We start from the raw sequence: 25,402 nt of genomic DNA, 5'->3' as shown, positions 1-25,402 counted from the left end.
CGTGCATTTAAGTATTTATATTCAGCACAACTGAAAACTCTGAAGCGTTCTGGTTGGTTTTAGATCTAGTCCCACAGTACCAGCAGACCCCGGTATGTTAGATGTACGGTTCTCGCTCCTGGTCCAGCTTTCCACACGTCTCTGTAGCGTCGTCTAGTCTCCTGTGGACCTGATTCCAAGTCATCGTCTCAACTGTTGTCAATTAGACGCTGGAAACAACTAGTAGGCTGGCTGTGATTGGATACTTTACAGGAAATCCCGCCTCTTTAGACAGCGTTCTGTCAGAACAGCATACATCGTCAGATCAGCATACATTGTTCTAAACAGAGAATTATTCCCACTTTGAATTTTAGCAGCAAAAACGGTTTAACTTAAAACAAATAATAAATCACCTTTGATTGTTATTTTTTGGATGTAGAAACAGTCAGCCAAGATTTTTTTGTTTTCTTTCTTTTTTTTTAACAGTGTCCTGTCTGGCAATGTGGCAAAAACAATGATTGTCTTGATGCCAAAAAGAGCCCAACAGATTTTACTTTCACCAGTGGAGCAGTACGGCTATCGCCTAGCCTGACGTAGTCCGACTCAATTCTAGTCAGAATGAGTCTGATGCTGCTCCATAGAGCTGTGATTATGGGGCGTGTTTCGAACGAACCGGGAAAAAAAATGCCTCTGCACTCAATTGGATAGACCTACAACCAATAAGAGCAACGGAGTGCGTGACGTATGTTAAGTGACGCATAGTTGTTGTCAACAAAAATCAAAGCGTGCAGTTGCACGCCTAGAATAAGAAGATGAGCCTTGATCGCGTTTCTCTGTTCCTCTTTTAAAATTAATTTGCTGTCGATATCTTCTAGAACAGACCTAATAGCAGAATCTACTCACCTCAACTCTCCAGCGGCAGCCATTGTTGTTGTCACCCAAGCGCGCTTTGGTCACGTGGTTGATTACGTTACTGTTGACCATCTGTCCATCATCGTATAAAGCCCGCCCTGACAATTTGATTGGCCCGCCAGATATTGTGCTAGCATACTCGCGCTACTACTGAGCAATGCCACACCGAACTTCCCGACCTCAAACGTTGTGGGTGGGACTAAGTTCGGAATGGCACCCAGGCTAGTTATCGCCATAGTGTTCCGCTTGATTTATGCATATAATTAACTTTATTATAATCATGCAGGGAGTTTTACCGATTATATGGACACTGCAATGTAAGTAGAACAGGAAAGGAAAAAGGAGAAAAGATGAAAGAAAGAGGAAATAAAAGTGAGATAATAACGAGCCACACGATTGAGAGAAGAAGCTTCTATAGATAATTAGTCAATATTCATTTAAATTAAGTAACTTTAGTAGTAAAAAACACGCTTGCAGAAATTTAAAGTTGTTGAAAATCATAGAAAATATTGGCTGTGGTTTATATTGTGACTAAAATATTTACGTTAGATAAAAATTAAATGTATATCGATCAGACAGCGTATGCTGTGTTGACAGGACACCGTTTTTTTATGTTAGTAAAGCATCTTCTGGCTAATAGTTATGTTTTGTCTAATAAGTCGAATTAAACAATCATCTCCTTCAGTAGCTCATAATTTTATAAACGCAGCGCAACAGATGAAAGGATGAAAGGAAAGCCTGAGGAGATCCCAGACCACCAGAGAGACAAAGACCAGATGGTCCCTCCGTGGTGTCGCCCCCTCCTGGTGGGACGTGCCTGGATCACCTCAGATAAAGATGTCTGATCCTCCTCAGCTGATTCCTCTGGATGCGGAGAAGCGGCTCTACTGAGCCTCTCTCTAAGGGAGAGCCCAGCCTCCCCGCAGAGGAAGCTCAGATCCAGGATTTTGTTCTTTAGGTCCTGATCCAGATTAATGACCGTAGGCGAGTCGGAACGTAGACCGACCGCTAAATCAGAGCTTTGCCTTTTCACTCAGCTCTCTGAACCACAACGGATCAGTACAGCGTCTGCATTACAGCAGCCACTGATCAGTCCGTCTCCATTCTCCCCTCACTGATGAACAGGATCCCAACATTCCTGAAATCCTCCAACCTGAAGAGGACCGGCTACCCTTTTCCAATCCAGAACCAGAACCCTGGAGCCGATTCTCCTCCTCAGAGAGGTTAATATCTGTGATTCATAGATGTTGATCCATTAAAATGTGAATTTTTTCCATCATTGTTCTGGAAAACTTGGATGTTTTGTTTCTGTTGGATCTTAAATAAACTGGTGGATTAAAACATGTCAGGATGATCTGTTTTATTTAATTGTTTTCCTGAAACTTACAATCAAAGCAGAACTTTCAGAACTTCAAACTGGATTCAAACGGGAACTTAAGCTGGTTTGACTGACTGGTAACCAGTCGGTCCACCTTCATCCGGCTGCTGGGAGCAGCTCGTGTTCTATTACTGGTTCTTGTCTTTAAGCGCAGCTACAGGTCCAGAAAATGAACGTTAGGAAAAATATTTCCCATCTGTCAGTTTAACATCATGGAGGTCGGCACCAGTTGGTTTAAATGACCAGAATCGCTAAAGGAAGTCCAACAGGTGCAGGAAAGACCCTGAATGCTGGGTGCCGCCCCCTACAGGCTGCAGCTGTTAATGACGGGTCAGATGAATGGATGAACCGCGAGCAGCTGTGAGATGACTGGATGGAGGTCAAACCATTCTCCATAAGTTTATCTTATCTCCCATTTCTCTGGGAAGAAGGTCCGACTCGTCAGAACCGAGCCTGAAAGCTGTTCTGTCATAGAAACCTCCAGGAAGACCCGCTCAGCGTTCCCCCTCCACCCCTCTGAGATCCTGTCCACGTCTGCAGAACCCCCCCCCCCCCCCCCCCCCCCCCCTCATCCGAAGGCGTTCCCGTTCCGATCGGCCCGGGATCCGACCCTGTTCCTGTTCCGGACCGGGTGGCTGAAGACTGAGTCCTGGTCGCTGTCCAGCTCGGACTCTGACATCATCAGGCAGGTGTTGTGTTCTGTGCTGCGGTGCTTCAGACCTGCAGAGGACATGAAGGGGTTAATGAGCAGAGAAAAATTTTTTACCTTCTTTACCTCCTATGACCTCACATCTATTCATTTGGGTTTATAAAGTCCAGAGACCAGAACAACCGGGACAAACTTTGCTCCTGCCTATTTCTCAGGGAGGGGGTCACCTTTAGGGGCCCCATAAAACTCAGTTTACATGTGTTGTTAATACAGCTATGGCATTATCGATAAAACGCCATCAGAACGCTGATAATATTAAGTGTGTCTCAGCCCCCCCCTTCAGTGTCCACCATATTGGATCAGTCCATTTGCTGCACATGTTCAGAAAGGTCCAAACAGACAGCAGCAAACCATTTGAAAACAAACCATGCAAAGAGCAGTGTTGCCAACTTAGCGCTTTAGTCGCTATATTTAGCCACTTTTCAGACCCCTCTAGCACTTTGATTTCTAAAAAGCTCCTAGCGCCAAATCTAGAGACTTTTTTCTGGAGACTTTGGAGACAACATCTAAAAGCAGCGAACTCTGCTCTCCAGAGCGAGTAGATTGGTAACCCCGCCTCCTGCTCTCCTCTATCTTGTCTGCTGTCATGATTCATGCAGCTATTATTTCATCCAAATGAAAAATGGAGAACAGAGAAGCAGATCATGGCTTGTCTACAGTGAAAAGAAGGACTGGGTTATTTACTTTGGCCTTTTTGGAAACACAGGAAGGAGCAATCAGCTAAGTGAGCTTAGTGCTTGGAAAAAATCTTTCATTCCTTTAGAGACAGCATGAAAAGTCAGCTGAGTACAAAACATGGAGAGGAAAACAAGAAGAAAAGGGACAAGAAGAGAGGGACACAACCTAGAACAGATAATGGATGTCTATTCTATTAACATTTCTCTATCTGGAGAATGTTTTATGCGTCTTCTTCTCATTTCATAGAGCCCCTAAATGTCCTAAATCCGCCCCTTAGGGTAATGCTGTTTAACTTTTGACAACTAGGGGCGTTATACCTGTTATTTCCAGGTAAACCCTAAAGGCCACAGGTTTCTAAATGAACCAGGGTCCCCCTGTTTTCTAGTTCTGACAGCAGACCCGTTTGAAACAGCAGCAGGTGAAAGGGGAACGCCGTTTTGTTTTTTTACATTAGCCCCTTGATTTTACATTATTCCATCATGTTCTACTCACTTATATGAGTTTTGGAGCCGTTCTGAAGATATTCCGTTAGGTTATATCCATCCGTCATACACACTCCGCTTTGTTTTTAAAAGATATAAATATAAAAAATATAACCACGGATGTCTGGGGGACAGTGATTGGCCTCCATGTTCTGAATGCTGGCGTACCATAAAGAATAAATGATGAACAGTTTAGTTTGTGCCTTCCAGTCGTTGCCCATAGGAAGACGTTACCTGGATATAACCTAACGGAATATCTTCAGAACGGCTCCAAATGACACTAAACTAATATGGGTGAGTAGAACATGATGGAATAATGTAAAATCAAGGACCCAATGTAAAAAAACAGCGTTCCCCTTTAAGATCTGGAGCTCCTGATAAAGACGAGGAAGCGTCTCCATCAGAGAAGCAGCTCTGCGGTTTAGCTCGGGCTAACTTAACGGGAGCGCCACTCTTAATTTACAGAGAGTTATAGAGAAGTGCATCAATATGCCCAGTGATTCATTTTGACTAGGGATGCAGGATATTGGGATTTTGGCCGATATCCGATATGCCGATATTTTAAAACTCATGTAGCCGATAACCGATATCGATACTGATGTTAAAGCTGGACAAAAATAAGTAGTCATTGAAAATAGCAGTTTTGTTATCCATTTCTGACACTTTGAAAAATAATATACTCAAATATATTTTCATATGCTGATATCAAATTGATGTTTAAAAACACGGTATCGATCTATTTTACTTTCAAAATCGGGTGAAATTTCATCGTTCTGTTACAAACTCTCGTGATATTTTGCAAATTCTTGTGAGATTTTGTTAGTAAAATAGATCGATACCGCGTCAATATATCAACATATAAAAATATGGCAACATTTGGTGAATTTTCGGGGGATTTCGTAGCATAACGATGACATATAGCAATATTTCATTAGTAAAAGAGATTGATATGGTGTTTTTAAATGGCAATATATCAGCATATGAAGATATTGGGATATTTTAATGTATCAATATTTTTTCCCTCGTCTTTAGAAGTTTTTAAGTCTGTAAAAAAGAAGTTTTTGAGGAAGAAGAAGAAGTAGTATTTTTTCTTTTTTAGACTTTAGAAACTCAGAAGCTGATCAAATATCGGGTTAAATATCGGTGGGGTGGCCGATGTCCGATATTCAGTTTTAAGGCCGATACCGATAGGGGGGCCGATTATATCCTGCATCCCTAATTTTGACCCAATCATATTTTAAATTAAGCTAACATTGGGGGCAACAGTTAGTGATTTAAACAGAAAACGACAAGAAAAAAAGACAGATACAGCAGTGTAAAGAATATTAACCCTTTAAAGCCCGATCCAAGAATAAAACAAAACAGAAAATTACTTTTTTTGTTTGAAAGCCTTATTTGCCCTTTTAACAAAATATGTAAAAAGAAAAAAACAGAAATACATTTTTGATATTAAGAATTTATTACTATGTGATAAGTCAAGTTTATTTTTTGTGTAGTCTTCTACTGGCTGTTATCAGGTATATCTGATTGTGTACAATCGGATTTTGAGCAAAGTTTTTACCATTAAATAATGCAAAAGGTGTCAGATGCAAAACATTTCAGAAACCCTATGTATCAAATATGATACATTTGGCATTATAGGGTTAATAAATACAGTAGAGCTGTAAAAAAGATGGAGTTAGGCGACATTCTAACAGTTATTAGAGTCAAAAGCAAATATTTGGAAGAGCTGGGATCTTCAGAAACACGTCAGCGGTTCTAGATGAGCTGGTTTCAGGATTTAAGTGGACGGGGTTCTGGACCAGTTTCTGGTCCATTTCCACCCGTCTGAACCCTCCCAGTGAAGGACTCACTGAATCTGGGTCGGAGCTTCAGCTTCTCCTGCTCGTCCATGTCATCCAGGATGGTGTAGCGGGTTTTCTTCCTCCCCTTGGTCTGCTTCCTCCTGCAGACACAGAGGACATGTGGCTCAGACCCGGCTGCTCTGGGTCGGGATCACGGCCTGCAGGTTTAAGCTCACCTCCTGCTGCAGCAGATGAAGGTCCAGCTGAGCGACAGGATGAGGACCATCATCAGGAAGCTGCTCAGGATCACGTACAGGACTCGCCATTCTGAGAGTGGGATCAAAGGGCTGCATCAGCGTCGGACCAGAGGGAACATCTGAACATCTCCTCACGTCAGCAGAACCCAGAGATCCTCAGAGAGCTGCTGGCTCCGCATAAACCTTCCTGTTAGTTTGAGATTCAGCTGCCAAGAGACTCTAAGGAGACAGGAGGTGAGCCTGTCGCTAGGGGCAACCCTGTCTACAGAGAGCTGTGATTGGTTGTTAGAAGAACCCAGACGTTCTCCTGGTACCAAAAAAACAATCAAAGAATCCAGACTAATAAATGTAACTATAAATAAATGTTGGAACTTTATCGTCTCATTGTGGTTCTGATCTAATTAATGTTTTTTCCCACATTCTGCTCATTTATCTGCTTTGTCTGTTTTTAAAGGAAAAGTCGGTCATTATTTATACCTAAAACTAATACAGTGATTTAATGTGATTTAATGAAATTAGCATTAATCAGTAAAAAAATAAAAACAATTTTCATCATGATCACTGAGTCTGGGAGCGGCCATTTTCAACCCAGTCTCATGGGAAAATGTACCCCCACTACGTTGGTCCACACGGCAAAACGTAGTGGAGGTACATTAATGGCCATTTTTTTGTGGTACTGTTACGTTTCTTCTGCCTATACGCTTTCTATTGTTTTACGTCCTAGTCACGTGACTTTCAAGATTCCAGCTGGGAGAAGAAAAAATATATATATATGGCCGACATTCGCTCATTTTTTTGTGGAAAGATTAATAACTTGAGTTTGTTTTTGCATTAAAATGAGTTTTGATTACATTTCTAGTGAGAAATGTATAGTTTGTTGCCAGAATATTTACTCAGGGAATGTACATATTCACTTGCTTGTTCGTTTCTTGCAAAGATTTTTCAAGATAATGTGAAACTGTAACATTTTGGTATAAACATGGCTGAGATTTCTCTAACTTTTAGTGGGAAAATCAATAATTTCAATCAGTTTCTGCATTTAAATGGGTTTTGATTACATTTATAGCGAGAAGTGTAGGGTTTATTTACATAATATTTACCACCTTTTTTTTGTTGTTGCCATTTTTCAATTTCTTTCCTCTTTATAAATGATTTTCCTTCCCCTTCCCCCCTGATCTGAAAATCAACCTCAGACGCAACGCACGCAGTGGCGAGGGTTTGATCCGTCAGATGGAGTTAAATTACAAAGGATTCAATGTTGAATCGGGGCGGCAGCTAAATGCTAGGCGATGGGTAGCAGCCAAAACGTTGCAATTTCACATAATCCTGACGAGATCCGAAAAACGTAGCAAAAACTAGCAAGCGGGTGATTATGTATGTTCACTAAGTAAATATTATGTAAATAAACCCTACACTTCTCGCTATAAATGTAATCAAAACCCATTTAAATGCAGAAACTGATTGAAATTATTGATTTTCCCACTAAAAGTTAGAGAAATCTCAGCCATGTTTATACCAAAACGTTACATTTTCACATTATCTTGAAAAATCTTTGCAAGAAACGAACAAGCAAGTGAATATGTACATTCCCTGAGTAAATATTCTGGCAACAAACTATACATTTCTCACTAGAAATGTAATCAAAACTCATTTTAATGCAAAAACAAACTCAAGTTATTAATCTTTCCACAAAAAAATGAGCGAATGTCGGCCATATATATATTTTTTTCTTCTCCCAGCTGGAATCTTGAAAGTCACGTGACTAGGACGTAAAACAATAGAAAGCGTATAGGCAGAAGAAACGTAACAGTACCACAAAAAAATGGCCATTAATGTACCTCCACTACGTTTTGCAGTGTGGACCAACGTAGTGGGGGTACATTTTCCCATGAGACTGGGTTGCCATTTTCCCCCAAATATAGTAGCCCCTCCCTCCTGCCATCTTCCAGCAGTGACGTCACGGTGCGGTAAGCCTAGCGCCATTCTCCCCGCTTTCCAAGCTAAATCAATGGGAACTACTAGACACATCTGCAATCAACAACAATTATTGAAGATTTCCAGAGGACTTCACCATTGAAATTCACCAGAGCTATAGTGAAACTGACAATGCCCACGTGCATGGCAGCTGGAATACATCGGATAAAAGTGGAAAAAAAGAGTTATTCCACCTTTCTGATTCCTGATCCTCCATCAAATTTGCTCTAAGCTCATTACGTCACCGTGAACGAATTAGTTTTAGGTATAAATAATAATCCATTGATTATTCCTTGCTGACTGGACTTTTCCTTTAAACCTTTCTCGCTCCTGAAACTAAATATTTCCGCCTGATGATAATAAAGTTCATCTTCTCTCCATATTAATAATTGTTCTAGAACTTTCTGTCCTCTTTTCCTCCTCTGTTTAGGTGGTGGATCAGCCAATCAGCTGTCTCCGTTTCCTTTATAATCTCTAACATTTATTCTCCTTAGGAGCTCTGAAGGTGTTCTGGCTCTGGCTTTTTTTTTTTCCTAAAATGGCGCCGGTCCCGAGCCTCGTGAGACCATCCTGATCTCGCGAGCTTTCAAGGTTTCACTCGCAGATCAGTCTGGAGACTCTCCGTTAAAGAAAATTTGGAGCCGTTCACCAAACGAACGTCCAATCAGCGTTGGCTTTGAGGCGGTTGAGGTGTGACGCAACGAGAAGCGCGACAGTTCAGTCTAAAGAACATGGCAGCTTCAGCCGATGAAGCTAGCGTTAGCGTGGCTATCGAGCAAGTTTTATTCTTCACTGAAAGAAGAGCAAAAACACTGCTCTGGAGGCTTTTCTCAGAGGAAAATATGTTTTTGCTCTTCTCCCGACTGGTTTCAGCAAGAGTTTGATCTATCAATTGGCTCCTCTTCGTCGTCGCTCTGTTAGTACGTCATATGCTTCGTTGATCTGATTGGTTTATTTGGCCCGTCTATCACCAACATAGCCCAATCAGCTAACCAGTATTTTCGCCCCTTCCCAAAATTACTTCTACGGAAGGTTTCCAGATGGATATGCAGAGTCAGGTTCGCCAGTCTGAGGTTCTTGGTAAAAATGGGTCCGGATCATTCTAGACGATGGAAATCCAGGAGTAAAACTCAAACCGTTACCACAGTTACTCTCTCCATCACCGAGGTAGAGGCGGATCAGGTTCTCCGTCCAGAACGGGTCACAGGAACACTGCTTGGTGATTGGATCACACTGGCCCCGCCCCGAACAGCTCAGCTCACAGACTATCAGGAACAGAAGAACAGAGACACCCTGAGCAGGAGCGGAGCTAGAAGGGGGGCCAGGGGTGGCCAATGATTGGCTAAGGGTAGCCATGGCCACACCTACCAATTTTCCCCTCTAAAACAGACGCTGGCTGCAGTAATACTCTCATTTTTAATATTCTAACTCATTTAACATTTCAATTTTTCATATGTTAACAATAACTTAACAACAGAAACGCTGTGGTTAATTATGCACATCAAAATACTAACATTAAAGATGATGAATACAGAACTCATGCTCTTTTCAGAACTACATTTTGTCTTATCTTAGGTAAAGAGAAAATTGTGTCTCTGCAAGTCATCTAGGAATGTAAATATTAATTTTATATAGAACGATTATTGATAAAAGTAGGTAAGTAGCGTCAGTAAATAAGATGTTCTCCTAGAACTCAAACCTGAAAGATTTTTTTCCACTACACCTTTAATTTTGACAGCATGGATGTTTAAATATATGCATCTGTTTGTTAGCAAAGGCTCCTGGAAAGTATAGTTTGTCTTTATTTAGAAAATTAGGATGTTGTAGTTGTTTTCCTGTTTGAACAGTGTAAATTGACCCTGAGGCTCTGGTACGCATTCAGCCCCCCCCTAAGTCTACATTGGTTATTGCCTGGCCGCCCTTATTAACATTTCTGGCTACGCCCCTGCTCCTGAGGGACGAAGCACAGTGACCCCAGGACTGGAAGCTGTGGGAACCCGGTTACCATAGCAACTGACATCCGAACCTGGATCTCTCTGGAATGAACGTCTGAATTTGCAAATGCAAGTCAATAAACATATATTTCAGGATTTTATTTATTCTTTGTCAACTCATACAAACATCAGATGATTTATCTGTGAAAATACAGATGAAACGTCCGACTATTAGGAAATACTCATTTTCAAGTTCAACCACTGATAAAGCTGTTCCACTCATTACCAGGTGGGGGCAGTAAAGGTTCTTCACCAACCAGTGTTGGGTTTATTCAATGATGATTATAAAATTAATGTGTGTGTGCTTATGAAACATTGGATTCAGATGGTGGAGCCTCCTGTCTTATGACCTGATCAATTGTTCTGTCAGAACAATTCTGTTTTGTAACCATGTGTTATGTTCTGTTAAAGGAATAGTACACCCAAAACATGATTAGCCTTCATTTTCTACTCACCCTCATGCTGAACAACACTCTGGAGTACTTTTTTGATATCTCAAATGCATCTGGAGATCTGGGAGGCTTCTTGCTGTCTGCTGACATTCAAATAATGGAGGTCTATGGCGCCCGAGGCAGAAAGGTCCATAAAAGTCCACAAAAACGTGTCAATATTCCTCCATACTGCTCGTCCAATGTATTCCAAGTGTCCTGAGTGGGTAGCATCCAGAATTTACTCGAAACGAAGTCATTTAGAATGTTTTTAGAGCATAAACAGTAGTGTATAGGATTTCCTAAAAGCGCGTTCACGAGTCTACGGAAACCGGCAGACCAAACCAGATGAAAGTGCGCATTCAGCTCGGCAAAGAACTCATGCTCTTCCTCAACACTGAAGTCCTCAGACATTTTTCTTTCGTTGTTTCTTTCTTTGCACAGGTAAACAGCACATTTCTTCTTCTACGCTTGCATTATCGGCAGAGCAGACGCTGAATGCGCACTTTCATCTGGTTTGGTCTGCCGGTTTCCGTAGACTCGTGAACTCGCTTTTAGGAAATCCTATACACTACTGTTTATGCTCTAAAAACATTCTAAATCACTTCGTTTCGAGTAAATTCTGGATGCTACCCACTCAGGACACTTGGAATACATTGGACGAGCAGTATGGAGGAATATTGACACGTTTTTGTGGACTTTTATGGACCTTTCTGCCTTGGGCGCCATAGACCTCCATTATTTGAATGTCAGCAGACAGCAAGAAGCCTCCCAGATCTCCAGATGCATTTGAGATATCAAAAAAGTACTCCAGAGTGTTGTTCAGCATGGGGGTGAGTAGAAAATGAAGGCTAATCATGTTTTGGGTGTACTATTCCTTTAATAAAAGAAGCCTGCAGGAGGGGGGGTCGGAGAAAGAGTTGAAAGTTGGGTTGGGCTCTTTCCACTCCTGCAGAAGCTGTTTGAATCTCTTTCCTGTGTGGACTCAGTTTCTCTTTTACGAACCTAACAACCATCACTAAATGAGAAGAAGATGAAAACAACCGTTCGATTGTAACTCTTTAGGACTTGCTGCTGTCGAAGGAGGAACAGCCGGTAGGTTAGTCAGGTTTAGGGGCTCTTATTATAATAGAAAGCCACTTTGTTTCATTTAACCCACGTACAGAAGTAGATATTCAAAATTTCCCCATTTTCCTTGATGGATCTTTGGCTGGTCTCCTACAATTCCTTATTAAAAATCTAAAATATTCTTTCTGTCATGATTTGTAGACATTAAAACCTAAAGAGAAGCATCATCTCCTGGTCAGACCCTGTAATTTTCTGAAAGGGTGGAGTCAGAGTAAAAAATATGCACCCCAGGAGGAGGCCGGTGGCTGGAAGTTGGAGGGGATTTGGCCGCCGATGGCTTTGAATTAATATAAATATTTTTGATGATGTGAAACATTGAAGAAAAAACTGAAAAAGGTTTAACTTTAAGGGTTTGAAAACTTGTGTTCAGGTTTTGGTGTCTCCAGTCAATTTAATAAAGTAAAGCTCCAATCAGAGTTAAAACCGCCACATGACCCACCAGGGGGCAGTGTTCTAAAGTTAACATCCGTCTCTGGTCCAACAGAACTGACCCAGTCCTCAGCTTGAGTCTGGTTCTCCAGAGTTCTGCTAGTGACCCTGTTATTTGGCCCGGATGTGTTTGAGCAGAGACATCCGGATGTTGGGAAGAGAAGGGCCCCAGAGGACCGCAGTTTTACAGCTGGGGGGTCTAAGATAGGATGGAGGGGATAGATGGTCCAGATGGTTCTGGATTGTGATGGCAGACTGGTCCGTCAACAACTCACCGACAGTGTCGACTCTCAGGACTTTAAAGAGCAGGAAGTCGCTCTTTTCGCGGAGCAGCTGCTTCCTCAGCAGAACCACCAGGCTGGAGGCAGAGAGGGGCCCCGAGGGGCCCTCCACGGAGAACCGCAGCACCGTACTGAAACAGAGCAAAAGCAGAGTTCTGGCTCTACGAACCGTTTCATCCGGTTTGTGATTTTATCGGTTTGTTCCGGTCCGGTTCAGAGTGACTCAGTCTCAGCTCTGGTACCTGAGATGAGTCCTTCCCTGCAGCGCCCGGACCCGAATGTCTCTGTCCAGGACGTGGATCAGTGCGGCGAGCTGTCGGACCACCGTGTCCCTCTGAGCCACGCTCACCTGAGACACGGACACCAGCATCTCCAGCTCCACCTGCTGGCCGCCACCAGGTTCTACACAAACAAAGAATTCTGCTTAACCTTAGAACCTCAGCAGAACATCTGCAAGAAAGGCATCCGCCCCACCTGGTCGGACCTCCACGGTGGCGGTGGCCGAGTTGGACCGACCCTGAGCGTCCGTCACCTTCAACTGGAACAGGTATGTTCCTTTCACCAGGTCAGACAGGTAGAGCGACGGCTTGGTCTCTGAGCCGAACAGAACCTCCTGCACAGAACCCTGCGGTTAACCAACCCGTTCTGTTTTCACTCTGCCTGAAACCTCTCTGAGGGGCCCCTACCCCGGCAGCGGGACTCTGGCTGTCTCTCGTCCACAGGAACCGCACCTCGGCCGCGTCTCCGTCACTCACAGAACCGTGGAGGACCAGAGAGTTGTTGGGCAGGGTGAGAACGTGGCTGCCGCTGGCATGAGCGACCGGAGGGAGACTCCTGGCTACAGGAGGAAGGAAAGGACAACCGTCCTTATGGTGGGACCAACACCATCAGAACCAGCAGTTCTGGAACCATGAAGCTGCAGCAGAACTCACCTTCCTGAATCCTCACCAACAGCAGGGCGCTGTCCGTCGCCCCCTCCTCGTCCCGCACCGTCAGCCTGAATGTGTAGCGACCTCCTCTGAGACCCGTCACCATAGCAACTGCCCGATCAGCATCCTGCAGCTGCAGCCCAGGAGGACCGCTGCAGACACAGAGCAGAGCCGCTCCTTCAGGTACAGAGCAGCTGCTACCGGATCAGAACTTCCACCGCAAAGCTCCGCCCACCTCACCACCTCCCAGGTGTAGCTGCTGACGCCCCGGTCGTCCGTGCTGCCGCTGCCGTCGAGCAGGAGGCTGCCCAGAGGGAGGTCCAGTTTCCGGTCCGGACCCACCACGGCCACCGGAGCTTTGTTGGACCGCTGGAGTTCTGCTTGATATCAGAGGAAAGACGGGTTGGTTTTATGGTTCATGGATGGGACAGAACAAAAACACAGAGCGGTCAAAAAGAGGAGAAGAGCTTAATAAAAGTCGTAGTCGCTAAGCCTAAGAGGCTGAAGCGGAACCAGCTCGCCAAACGTCAGCTATCTGAGGTTCTCAGAACCACATCTGATTAAAGTTTCTGCTGAGTTTTCCAGGACCAGAACTGATTCTAAAGCTGTACGGCTCAGAGATGGACCCCACGCTGCAAAACCATCAAGAAATAAGCCAAAATGTCTTCAATTATAAATGAACAGTGAGTGGCTTTACTCTTCAAATAAGTTAATTAGATAATATGCACTTGAAAGCAATTGCTTTTTTCTTACTTTAAGTGTAAATCATCTTTTTCCATTGCGAAAGTTTATTTCCAGTGCAGACATACTTTTAAAAAAGTTGCGTAGCAAATATCAGCTATTATGTACCAGGTAGCAGCTAGCATGTGGCGGGTAGCAGCTAGCATGTGGCGGGTAGCAGCTAACATGTACCAGGTAGCAGCTAGCATGTGGCGGGTAGCAGCTAGCATGTGGCGGGTAGCAGCTAGCATGTACCAGGTAGCAGCTAGAATGTGGCGGGTAGCAGCTAGCATGTACCAGGTAGCAGCTAGAATGTGGCAGGTAGCAGCTAGCATGTAGCAGCTAGCATGTGGCGGGTAGCAGCTAGCATGTAGCAGGTAGCAGCTAGCATGTACCAGGTAGCAGCTAGCATGTACCAGGTAGCAGCTAGCATGTAGCGGGTAGCAGCTAGCATGTACCGGGTAGCAGCTTGCATGTAGCGGGTAGCAGTTAGCATGTAGCAGGTAGCAGCTAGCATGTGGCGGGTAGCAGCTAGCATGTAGCGGGTAGCAGCTAGCATGTACCGGGTAGCAGCTAGCATGTGGCGGGTAGCAGCTAGCATGTAGCGGGTAGCAGCTAGCATGTACCAGGTAGCAGCTAGCATGTGGCGGGTAGCAGCTAGCATGTAGCGGATAGCAGCTAGCATGTACCGGGTAGCAGCTAGCATGTACCAGGTAGCAGCTAGCATGTAGCGGGTAGCAGACCACCAGACTTTTGCTCGTTTTGTCATTGCCGTCAGCCAGAGCGCTCTGTGTCCTTAAATGGTGGATAGCTAACCACAGTGAAATGGAAAATCTGTAGGGCTGAAACAATTAATCGGATGAATTCATCCATCCATCCATTTTCTGACATGCTTAATCCCAAATGGGGTCATGAGGGGTGCTGGTGTCTATCTCCAGCTGTCTACGGGCGAGAGGCGGGGTCCACCCTGGACAGGTTGCCAGTCCATCGCAGGGAAACACCGAGACAAACAACCATTCACACCTAGGAGGATTTAGAGAAGCCATTTAACCTAACAGTCATGTTTTTGGACTGTGGGAGGAAGCCGGAGTACCCGGAGAGAACCCACGCATGCTCAGGGAGAACATGCAAACTCAAGCATGTCATTGCATGCATGGAAATCGAACTCAAAACCTTCTTGCTGCAAGGCAGCAGAGCTACCCACCGCCCCACTGAGCAGCCTCTTAATCGGATTAATTGATTATTGTAATAATTTAGTGATCGATTCATTGTTAACTGGAGTATAGAGACTCTAAAACATGCCTTTTTTATTTTATTTATTTATTTATTTATTTTTTCCTACTTGCTTTGATTCTATTTTATTTTCCTATATTTAATCATGTAAAGCACTTTGCATTGTCTTTGTACTGAATTGTGCTATACAGATAAATCTGCCTTGCCTTGCCTTTAGCTGACAGAACGACCCGCTTAGAGCAGGAATTAAACCAAGGTTGTAAAAGCATATAAACATTTTGCATTTAAGTTTTAAAAAAGTATAATCTTTTGAGATGCTCTATCCAAAACTCTTCAAGTGGAAAAGTTTGAGTTTCACCTGTTTGAGTTTGTAAAAAATATTCTTTAAAAAAACCTTTAGCTATCCTATTATCAATCAATTAATCTAAAAAGTAATCGACAGATTAATCGATTTGCAAATAATTGTTACATTCAGCCCTAATCTACGTCTCCACCTGCTGATCCAGAGATTGGATGCAATCAGCTGGTTGATCTGACTGAACTAGATCTATAAAGTCAAATGTGTTATAAACTGGGTCTACAGTCACTGTCACTTAGGAAATCTGCATCCTGTCAAATGTCAGATGGAATTAATCAATTATATTTTGAAATTTAAAAAGTCAAATAGCTCCTTTTAAAAAAATATTATTTCTAGAGGGAAAAAGACAAAAGATACACCAAGTATAACTTTTAATTTATATGTTTTCCTTAAATTTAATCTGTAAATGTTTTCATGTTCAGTCATATTTCAATTTTTGCCAACATTGTCTGAATAAAAATAAAAAAAGAAAATTGAAAAGAAAATCTCTGAATCCAGAAGAGTTTCCAGAAGTTAGGAGACGTGAAGAATCTGAGCTTTCATGCATCTGAGTCGGCTCTGAAACAGAACCAGAACCTGATGGACCTGCTGGAGAACCGTGTAAACAAACCTGCGGTAGCAGCAGCCTCTGATCTGACGGCTGGAGGGAGAGTAGCCGGGAGCGAGGCGGAGAGGTCAGAGGTCACATCCTGGATCAGAGGTTCACTGCTGGCTGGTGAAGACTGGAGAACCTTCACCGGGTCTGTCAGAACAGAAACATCTCAGCCCCTCTGCTCACAGAAAGTGGACTCAATCATCTCAGCTAAACTTTGCATCTAACAGCAAGTTAATGGTTCTGTAACGCTGAACCAGAACTCTAGATCGGACCTGATGTATGCGTGTTTGCAGCTTCAGAGGGACCGGTCCGTTCAGATGAATCAGCGGCGTTTTCCAGAGGTGGCGCCACGGTAGAACCTGCAGAAAAAGACCGAAAAACCGAAACCAGACCAAAGAAACGGGCCATGGTTCTGACCCACTGGCAAAGACATTCTATGTCTCTGAAGACTCAGAGGACCCAGTTGCCATGGAAACAATCACTTCATCTGAGCCGGGCTGTTTCCGGTTCTACCTCTGAAATCGTTCAGTTTACCATCGCATACCTGGACTCCCTGTGGTGCTGATGATGTCATAGGGCGTGGTCACGTTATCTGTGGGGGCAGAGTCAGCGGCAGGCGTCCATGATGGAAGAACTGCAACTCTCAGCATTTCTGTCTGAAAAAGTAAAAAAAAAAAAAATCAAGTTGCGCAGAAATCCCGAATGCAAGCTGAGGAGGAACCACAAAAAGGTTCTGGACGAAAGAACCTCCAGCAGTCCCTAAAGTTCCCCTCAGAACTTCCAGAATCATCTGCTTTTTGGTGAAACCTGCAGAAAAATGTGTTTTAATGGAAAAAGAAGGCATTAAAGGAAAGTCCGGTCAGCAAAGAATAATCAACGGATCATTATTTATACCTAAAACTAATTTGTTGGCGTGATTTAATTAATTTAGCGTTAATCACTGAGTCTGGGAGCGGCCATTTTTGCCCAAATATAGTAGCCCCTCCCTCCTGCCATCTTCCAGCAGTGACGTCACGGTGCGGTAAGCCTAGCGCCATTCTCCCCGCTTTCCAAGCTAAATCAATGGGAACTACTAGACACATCTGCAATCAACAACAATTATTGAAGATTTCCAGAGGACTTCACCATTGAAATTCACCAGAGCTATAGTGAAACTGACAATGCCCACGTGCATGGCAGCTGGATGCTGGAATACATCGGGGAAAAGTGAAAAAAAGAGTTATTCCACCTTTCTGATTCCTGATCCTCCACGGACGGGTTGGTCGTTGGATCGCCAACTTGAAGAGGGAGGATTTGCCATCGAACAGATTAATATAGAAAAACAGATAATCTTTACAATTTCATTCCTTTCCACAGATTCATGGACCAACTTTTAAACATAGAATAATAAAAAAAATAAAATCTGGCAAACATTTCGCGAGTCGCGTGTCGGTGACGTCACTTCCCCATTCTGACAACTCTGGCGTTTTAACTGCTGACTGAGCGTTGATTGGGTTTGAACCCAGCAATGAGGCCAACTGACTGAAGATGGTAAGTCAGCATAGCGTACACACACACACACACACACACACACACAGTGTATTGGTCCTCACAAGCTAGGGTGACCACCTGCTAATAAGCCCAAGGGGGGACCAGGGGTATGTTTCTGGGGGACAAAGTGGGACACTGCTTGGTGCAATGGTGCCCCCACCTAACGGGCAGACTCACTGATAGAGGTTTACACATTTCTAGCACATATCACCTTACATGGTATATTAATAATGTCCTATTCCCATAAACATGTGTAATTGCTGATGTATGCTCATGAATAGGCCAACCAATGTGTATTTCTTTCTAAATAAAGATTCATAATACTTTGAACATTCAATGAACAGATGCACTTCCAATTTCGATTTAATTTAGCTATTCAATTTTATTTATTTTTTATTACAATTCATTCACTTTAAATAAATTATAATTTGAAATTAAAGGATTAACAGGAATTGTAGTTGCTCTACACCACAGGAACTGTAAAAAAAAAAAAAAAGGCTTAACTCACGACTCCAGAGGTTCACGGAACGAGAAGGGGGAGGAAGGATGGTGAACTTGGATGTTGTTTAAAGCAGGAACAGGAAAAAAAAAAAAACTGTTCAGTGTTCTGGGGACACCTTTACCATTGCTGGTGGAGATGCCTCACACTCAGTCTCTTTCTCCATCTTCTAATTGGAAAGCGCGCCTCTAAAAGTTTCTTCCCAGTTAATGCGCAGTTCCAACTGATATTTTCCGCGAGCGCGCTTTTTTTTACGTCACCGCGCGTTCTGGCTGCATTCTTGAAAAATGTGTAGACCGGCCACTGATGATTCAAATCACAAAAAAAGTGGTAGACAGACGTTTAAAAATTGACTTCAAACATTTTATCTCATGAATTTGGGCTTTCACTGCCATCTACTGTCATATGAGAGTAAGCACAACTTGACGACCATAAGCTTTTTCATATTTCATATTGATTATGCGTGACACGGTCTCAATTTGCGGGACGAATGAATTGGGCTTCAAACGCTGTGCGCGCACGCGCTACGCGGGACGGGTGGTCACCCTATCACAAGCATTGTACTACTTGAATGTGTGTGGGGCACCAGAGGTGTGCACAGACATTTTGGGGGGCAGCTGCTCAGGAGGGGGGGGCACTTTTTAGCGCACGTGGAACACTTAATTATAAAAAAAAATACACACGCATGTTGAATGAAATTTGACTTTTTCAATGGAAAAAAGTCACACCACCAATAGAACAGACTAAAGCGTACTACTTTAAAGTAGTACGCTTGCTCATCTTTCTTCTTCTTTCATCTGGTTCATCTCCCTGTTTTCCCTCACCCATCTGCTCTCCCTCATCCTGGTCTTTTTCTGTCTCTGTGTCTTCCCTGAACTCTTCCTCATCTCCTGTCCTGGTAGATGTTGATGGTATAGAGCAGGGGTGTCAAACTTATTTTCACTGAGGGCCACTTCAGGGTAATGGCTGTCCTTGAAGGGCCAGTTGTAACTTATAAATGTAACTAAATGTAATTTAATGTAATGTAAAATAAATGTAACTACTCCTTAATGTTAAATAACTCATTATTTATTATAGCTTATTCAAGTGACAATTACAGTTGCATAGAAAACATATGCTTGCTTGTTGCTCTAACATAAATCCTTTTAAATTTAGTCAGCTTATGAAAACCCACATAACTTCATTAATGAAGGATCAAACTGTCCAAGTGAATAAAGAGATATAACATAAAACTGAGCTGCAAAAAACATGTATGACACATGTAGCATTTTACAAAAAAAAGGCCATACACAGCTTTGCATCCAACTGATGGTTTGATGCATACACACATAAGACCTGCAAACATTAAATAATTAAATAATTACAACAACAGAATCATTCAATTTTATTTACATAAATTGAACGATTACCCCCAAACATTTCCCGCAGACCATCTTTTCACATTTATGGCAAACGTAATATGGGCGTTTTTTTGCTGAAGCTCCTGCGGCTGTTTTCTGTGCCTCGCCAAGGCTGCTCTACTGCGGGGGCTGGAAACTTGCGGATTGTCTGGAACTTTTTTACCAGTTCAAGGATAAAATCTCTGCGTATATAGCTGATATTTCCACAAGATTATATATTACAGCCACAGGTCACCTTCGCGTCGGAGCTTTTACAGAATCCTTTCTAATCATCTGATCCAAAACATCCACCCCAACCTGTGTGTGGTTATAGTAGACTACTTTTTCCATATTAGCTAAAAAGTTCTAGGTAGAATGTTGGTTGCTTGGTAACGGTACCGAACATCAATCAACCGCGGGAAGAATTTACAATGCAACTAATAGAGCCGTCAAAATGAAGGTTGTGGGCGATCGAGGTAGAATTAACCATATTTATTTTTTATGTTTTAATTTTATTTTAAAAAACTATGTGAAAATGAAGGAAATATAGAAACAGGAGCAACATGAGCAACATAAATTAAATTGTTCCCTTTAAAATCTCAGAACCGTCAAAATGACGGCTGTGGGAGTTCTAGCGGGCCACATAAAATGACAAGGCGGGCCACATCTGGCCCGCGGGCCTTGAGTTTGACATATGTGGTATAGAGCTTCCCTGCTGTATCAATATACAATTAAGAAAATAAAGAGACCAAAATGTGTTAATTTATGGTGCCTGACAAAACCTATACAACAGAAAACGTTTGTCTTATGTGGTCGTCCTCACGTTATCTGTCATTGACTTGGGCTGCAGTGTAAAACTTTATCTAGCCTGACTGGTTTATCAGGTGACCAGTCGGCAAAAATGCGTGTTTGGTGCTGCTGAATGAGACATTTTAATGCACAACAAAATGATTTAGCTTGATCTGTATATTACCTGGCTAATGGGGCACGGGAGAAGCAGCCTGACAGTGAGCGTTCCTGCTACCTGAAGACGCTTACTGAACTGCTATGATGCTGTGCATCTGGCATGCCCTGCGGGCGACCGAGCGAGGTCACATGACAAAGGAAGAGAGAGAGGCTGGTCGGGTGTGCGCAAGGAGGTGGCTCATTTCGGGGCATTGTTTCAGTCGTTTTAAATGGCTCAGGTTTTCAAAAGATAATTTCAAAACCGACCTCAGTAAAATCTTAATAATATTAATAATATATTTAAAAAAAAACGAGTTTCAAAAGGGCATTTTCGTTGATAAAGGGCAAACTTCCTAGTGCTTTAGCACCACCTAGTGTCTATGTATGCACGCCCCTGTGGGGCATGCGAAGTGAGCAAGGTGGTTTTCAGTGACGAGGCGGATTCGTCCCACTTGGAAACAAAGTCCAGTGGATTCGGTTTCTAACTTTTTTGGAATGACTATGACCTGGATGACTGAGAATCTTCACCAGCATTTTCACTCACCGTTTTTGGTGGAGCAGGCGGGCCGGTTGGTTCTTGGGTTCCGTTCTCTTCTCTCTGACCCACCGCCCCATCAGACATCATCGGGGTTCGGGTCCCGCTGCTCTTGGGCCCTGCGCCTTCGAGATCCTCTTCCTGGGATCGATTGAACGGTTCAACCTCCAAGTCGAGTCTGTCCCTCAGCTCCTGGCTGCCCTCTGTGTACTCCACATCCACCATCCCAGGGTCCGACTGGCTTGCTCGGGGCCCATCAAAGAGGGCGAGGCCCCTAAGTGGCTCCAGGTCCCTGTTGGACCCCCAGCTACCGCCGTACGGCTCTCCTCTCACCAGAGATTGAAGCAGCAGAGACTGCGGGGACCTCTGCAGGAAGGCCAGCACAGAGTCGGCCCCGGGCCTCACCTGGGGCTGGCAGTTCGCCCCCTGCTGGCAGTTCAGGACGTAGCAGCGGCCCTTAAAGAGCCAGGCCAGGTCGTAGCCGGGCAGGTCGCAACACGCCGCCACACACTGTTGGAGGGAAGCGACGCCCGGGACACGCATGATCCCGCTGCTCTCCACCGCTGGGGAAACAACTGCCTCGGGAAAGGTTGCCCCCTGCCAGCAAGGAGAGGCCACTGCAGCTGGAAAAGGAAAGAGGGAGATATTCTGCCCTGAAGGACGGAGACGACTCATTTCCTTCTGCTCTAGACCCAAACTCTTACATCAGAGATCTGATTGTTCCTTATGTTCCTAACAGAGCACTTCGCTCTCAATCTGCAGGTTTACTAGTGGTTCCTAGAACTTCTAAAAGTAGAATGGGAGGCAGATCTTTTAGTTCTCAGGCTCCTCTCCTGTGGAACCAACTACCAGTTTTAGTCCGTGAGGCAGACACCCTGTCTACTTTTAAGGCTAGGCTTAAAACTTTCCTTTTTGATAAAGCTTCTAGTTAGAGTGGCTCAGGTTATCCTGATCTATCTCTATAGTTCTGCTGCTATAGGCTTAGACTGCTGGAGGACATAGGGACCCCTTTTTCATCATTCTATCTCTATTCTCCCACTCTGCAGAATCTGTTAGTTCAATCTCTAACGTTCTGCTCTCTCTGCTTTTTCTCATAGTAGCTTCATCTGGTCTGTTCCTGTTTGGCTGTGACTCCATCCTGGAGAGAAATATCAGCTGTGCTGCTGCCATCAACACCTTTGTTTCTAGATGTTGGAGCTTGGCCTGTTTTCCAGTGTAGTCCTGTTTCTCTGACTGTGACTAACTGGATGTGCTCTCTTCATCCTCTCACATGGGAGCTGGCTCGGAGCTCGTCTGCCTGGCTGTGTGTTTCCTGGACGGGGCCGCCTGTGGAGCTGGTTGACAGTTGCCTTTTGTATCTATGCTTCTTTTTCTATGTCTGCTTCTGTCTCCTTGAACCCCAGTGGGCCTCAGCAGATGGCCGCTCACACTGAGCCTGGTTCTGCTGGAGGTTTCTTCCTGTTCAAAAGGAGTTTTTCCTCTCCACTGTCGCTACAAGCATGCTTAGTGAGAGGAATTGCTGAAGAGTCAATGAGTCGATGCAATCAGCTGGTTTTCCTTAGATAGAAAACTTTGAATCAATCTGACTGGAAGATCTGGTGAACTGGAAAGTGACCTGAGATGACATGATGTGAATTGGAGCTATAGAAATAAACTGAATTGAACAGAAACTGAATTGAATAAATGTAAACATTTGCTTTAAAGTTGTTTTTTACATCCTTGAGTCTAAAACAGTAAACTGATCTAAAACACTTTTAGAGGAAAATTGAAAAAAGGTGCAAATGCAAAGTCTACTGGAAGATCGTCACTCAACTCTGCTTCTTCCTTCCTAATTCAAAGCAAACTGAGGCTGTCAGTGGTTGCTATGGTGATTTCATCCTACAGAGGGGCATCCCACAGCAACACTTTTATTCAGACAAGAACATAAGTCACAAGCGGTCTTTGTTTGAAAGTTTTTCAAAAGTATTCTGCTGCAGAACAATCTGTTGGCCTTGAATTTAGGATTTTATCAATCTAAAGGTCATTGAACTTTACAATCACACCCCCTGAAAACTAGACATCCATGACAGAGAAATTAGAACCTAGAAACTAGCTGAATAGTGATGACTTGATTCAGTGTTTTAACAACCAGAGGATCATTTATGACTCAGAACCACATGAAAAAAATGAATTTCACCCCATTTCTGTTTGAGAAACTCCACAGAAACCTGAAATACTCTTAAAGTTTTTACCTTCCAGGATGCTGATCAGCGTGATGACCGTTTTCCCCCACATGATGGCGCTGTGTTGATCTAAGGACGGAATGGGAAAGAAAAAGTGGGAAATACGGACTGATAAAGTCTGTTATTTACCTAAAGGCACATTTGTGCTCCGCGTTGACCTGCAGGTTTAAGCAGAATCGAGCTGCGCTGCAGTTTCAGCACCACCGAGATGGACAGCGCCACATTTAGCCCCGCCCCGCTGCAGGACTGAGGCTGCGATTGAATTAAAATCAAACCTTCCCAGCTCTAAACCGTGTAACAAACACGAGTGGGTAATCAGTAATAACAATAAACATCTAGAAATATCACTCTTTTATTCTGCATCTATTTATAACAGTAATAAATAATAATTAATAAATCGTACTTCTTCCTAAAAACAAATCAACAAAGAAATATTTCTGGCTTTTATTTAGCATATATCAAACCATAACAGCATCATGACTGGATAAAAATAAGGCCGAATTATTTAATAAATAACACTTGTTTTAGGTTAGCAAAGATTTAAAAAATTTCTGACACTTAAAACTAATTAATCAAAGATTTGTGAAAAGAGCCTCCCGCGCAGAGGAACTTCTGCCAACAATCCGCCATTTGCATCAACGTTCCTGTCAAGATGAAAGGTTCCAGCCGTCCTCTTGCAGTCGGTGACCCTTTCATCATGCAGCGGCACGTGCAGGTTTATGAAACCTACCTGGAGGAGCAGCTTCCTCCCAGTCCTCCCAGTATCGCAGCTCGCTGGTTCTCCTCTATAATCCCGATCAGCTTCAGGCTCCTCAGACTGGAGGAGTGAAAGAGAGGAGTCATGACGGTGCAGAATCCAGGGGCGGAGCTAGATGGGGGGCCAGTGGTGGCCATGGCTACCCTTAGCCAATCTTTTGTTTTTTGTTTTTTTACAATTCTTTCCCTCTAATTCAGACGACGGCAGCAGTAATACTCTCAAGTGGAATGTTTTAACTTATTTAACATTTTAATTTTCTATATGTAAACAATTACCTGACAACTAAAACGCTGTGTTTAATTATGCACATCAATAAACTAACATTAAAGATGATAAATACAGAATTCATGCTATTTTCAGAACTAGATTTTGTCTTTTATTGGGTAAAGAGAAAATCATCTAGGAATCTTCAATGAAATCAGAGATAAAGAACTATTTTAATAAGTAATCCACCTAATGTAGATATTAGAACATATAAATATTTTATGCAGAATGATTATTAATAAAAGTAGGTAAATAATGACAATAAACAAGATGTTCTCCCAATAATTCAAAACTGGAATCATTTTGTCCACTACATCTTTAATTTAGACAGCATGGATGTTTAAATAAATGCATCTATCTGTTAGCAAAGGCGGTAAGGAAGTATAGTTTGTCTTTATTTAGAAAGTATGGATGTTGTAGTTGTTCATTTTCCTTTTGGAACAGAATAGATTGACCCTGAGGTTATGGCACCTATCCACTTTCAGCCACCCCTCAGTTTACATTGGTTATTGCCTGGCAACCCTTATTAACATTTTCTGGCTACACCTCTGAGAATCACCTGTTCAACTTCTGGTCTGGACTTCCAAAATAAGACAAAAACAGACCAATAGAATTAAACCTGAACAACTTTCTTCCTTCTTCATGGAGCAGTTGGTCCATCTCTACAAACCTGGGTTCCCTTCATCAGAGAAGAAGCCTGATGTTCACCTCATGGATCAGATGAATCGGTTCTTCACACCTTTGGAGAGGAAAGGAACATCCAGCCTTCTCCATCAAAAGCTCTTCTTCTACAAACGAAGCAGCGCATCTAGAATCCTGGATCTGATAAATGAGGAAAGAACACAGATGGATCTCCGTCTCTAACCCCGTCCTTCTCAGGAACACTAAGAGACAGAACATCCTCCATGATCTTCAGGCTGTCAGTCCTGGATCTAAAGTCACTTTTCTCCAGTCGGTTGAAGGATCAACATCTGAACATCTGAAAATGTGTTTTCATTTATTCATCTTGGTTAAATTCCCAGG

The 25,402-nt window shown here is 43.2% G+C and overlaps 1 protein-coding gene across 1 annotated transcript; it reads right to left on the bottom strand.

Moving 5' to 3' along the window:
• Positions 1-2,818: 2,818 nt before the first annotated feature.
• Positions 2,819-24,220, bottom strand: kiaa0319 (KIAA0319 ortholog). The gene is made up of 16 exons (XM_038281170.1): positions 24,089-24,220; positions 23,368-23,427; positions 21,146-21,759; positions 16,793-16,904; positions 16,521-16,607; positions 16,264-16,395; positions 13,578-13,722; positions 13,346-13,494; positions 13,100-13,251; positions 12,888-13,026; positions 12,656-12,815; positions 12,408-12,544; positions 9,296-9,418; positions 6,159-6,249; positions 5,992-6,083; positions 2,819-2,989 (listed from the first exon to the last, which is right to left on the bottom strand). Exons 2-16 carry the CDS (start codon positions 23,408-23,410, stop codon positions 2,838-2,840), a joined length of 2,328 nt encoding a protein of 775 aa, XP_038137098.1. The 5' UTR covers positions 23,411-23,427; positions 24,089-24,220; the 3' UTR covers positions 2,819-2,837.
• Positions 24,221-25,402: the final 1,182 nt, after the last annotated feature.

This window comes from Cyprinodon tularosa, unplaced genomic scaffold (assembly GCF_016077235.1).
Source record: "Cyprinodon tularosa strain WSP-4 unplaced genomic scaffold, ASM1607723v1 ctg168, whole genome shotgun sequence".
In the NCBI taxonomy this organism is placed as follows: Eukaryota; Metazoa; Chordata; class Actinopteri; order Cyprinodontiformes; family Cyprinodontidae; genus Cyprinodon; species Cyprinodon tularosa.
This window is presented reverse-complemented; position numbering and strand designations above follow the sequence as displayed.

What these genes read in the sequence shown, in the direction of transcription:
- kiaa0319 (XM_038281170.1), bottom strand. Translation starts at nt 23,410, where the DNA reads ATGTGGGGGAAAACGGTCATCACGCTGATCAGCATCCTGGAAG. An exon ending in CCTGAGAGTCGACACTGTCG is followed by an intron (nt 9,419 to 12,407) that starts GTGAGTTGTTGA and finishes TGTTCCTGATAG; the next exon opens with TCTGTGAGCTGAGCTGTTCG. An exon ending in TTCATCTGCTGCAGCAGGAG is followed by an intron (nt 6,084 to 6,158) that starts GTGAGCTTAAAC and finishes CTGTGTCTGCAG; the next exon opens with GAGGAAGCAGACCAAGGGGA.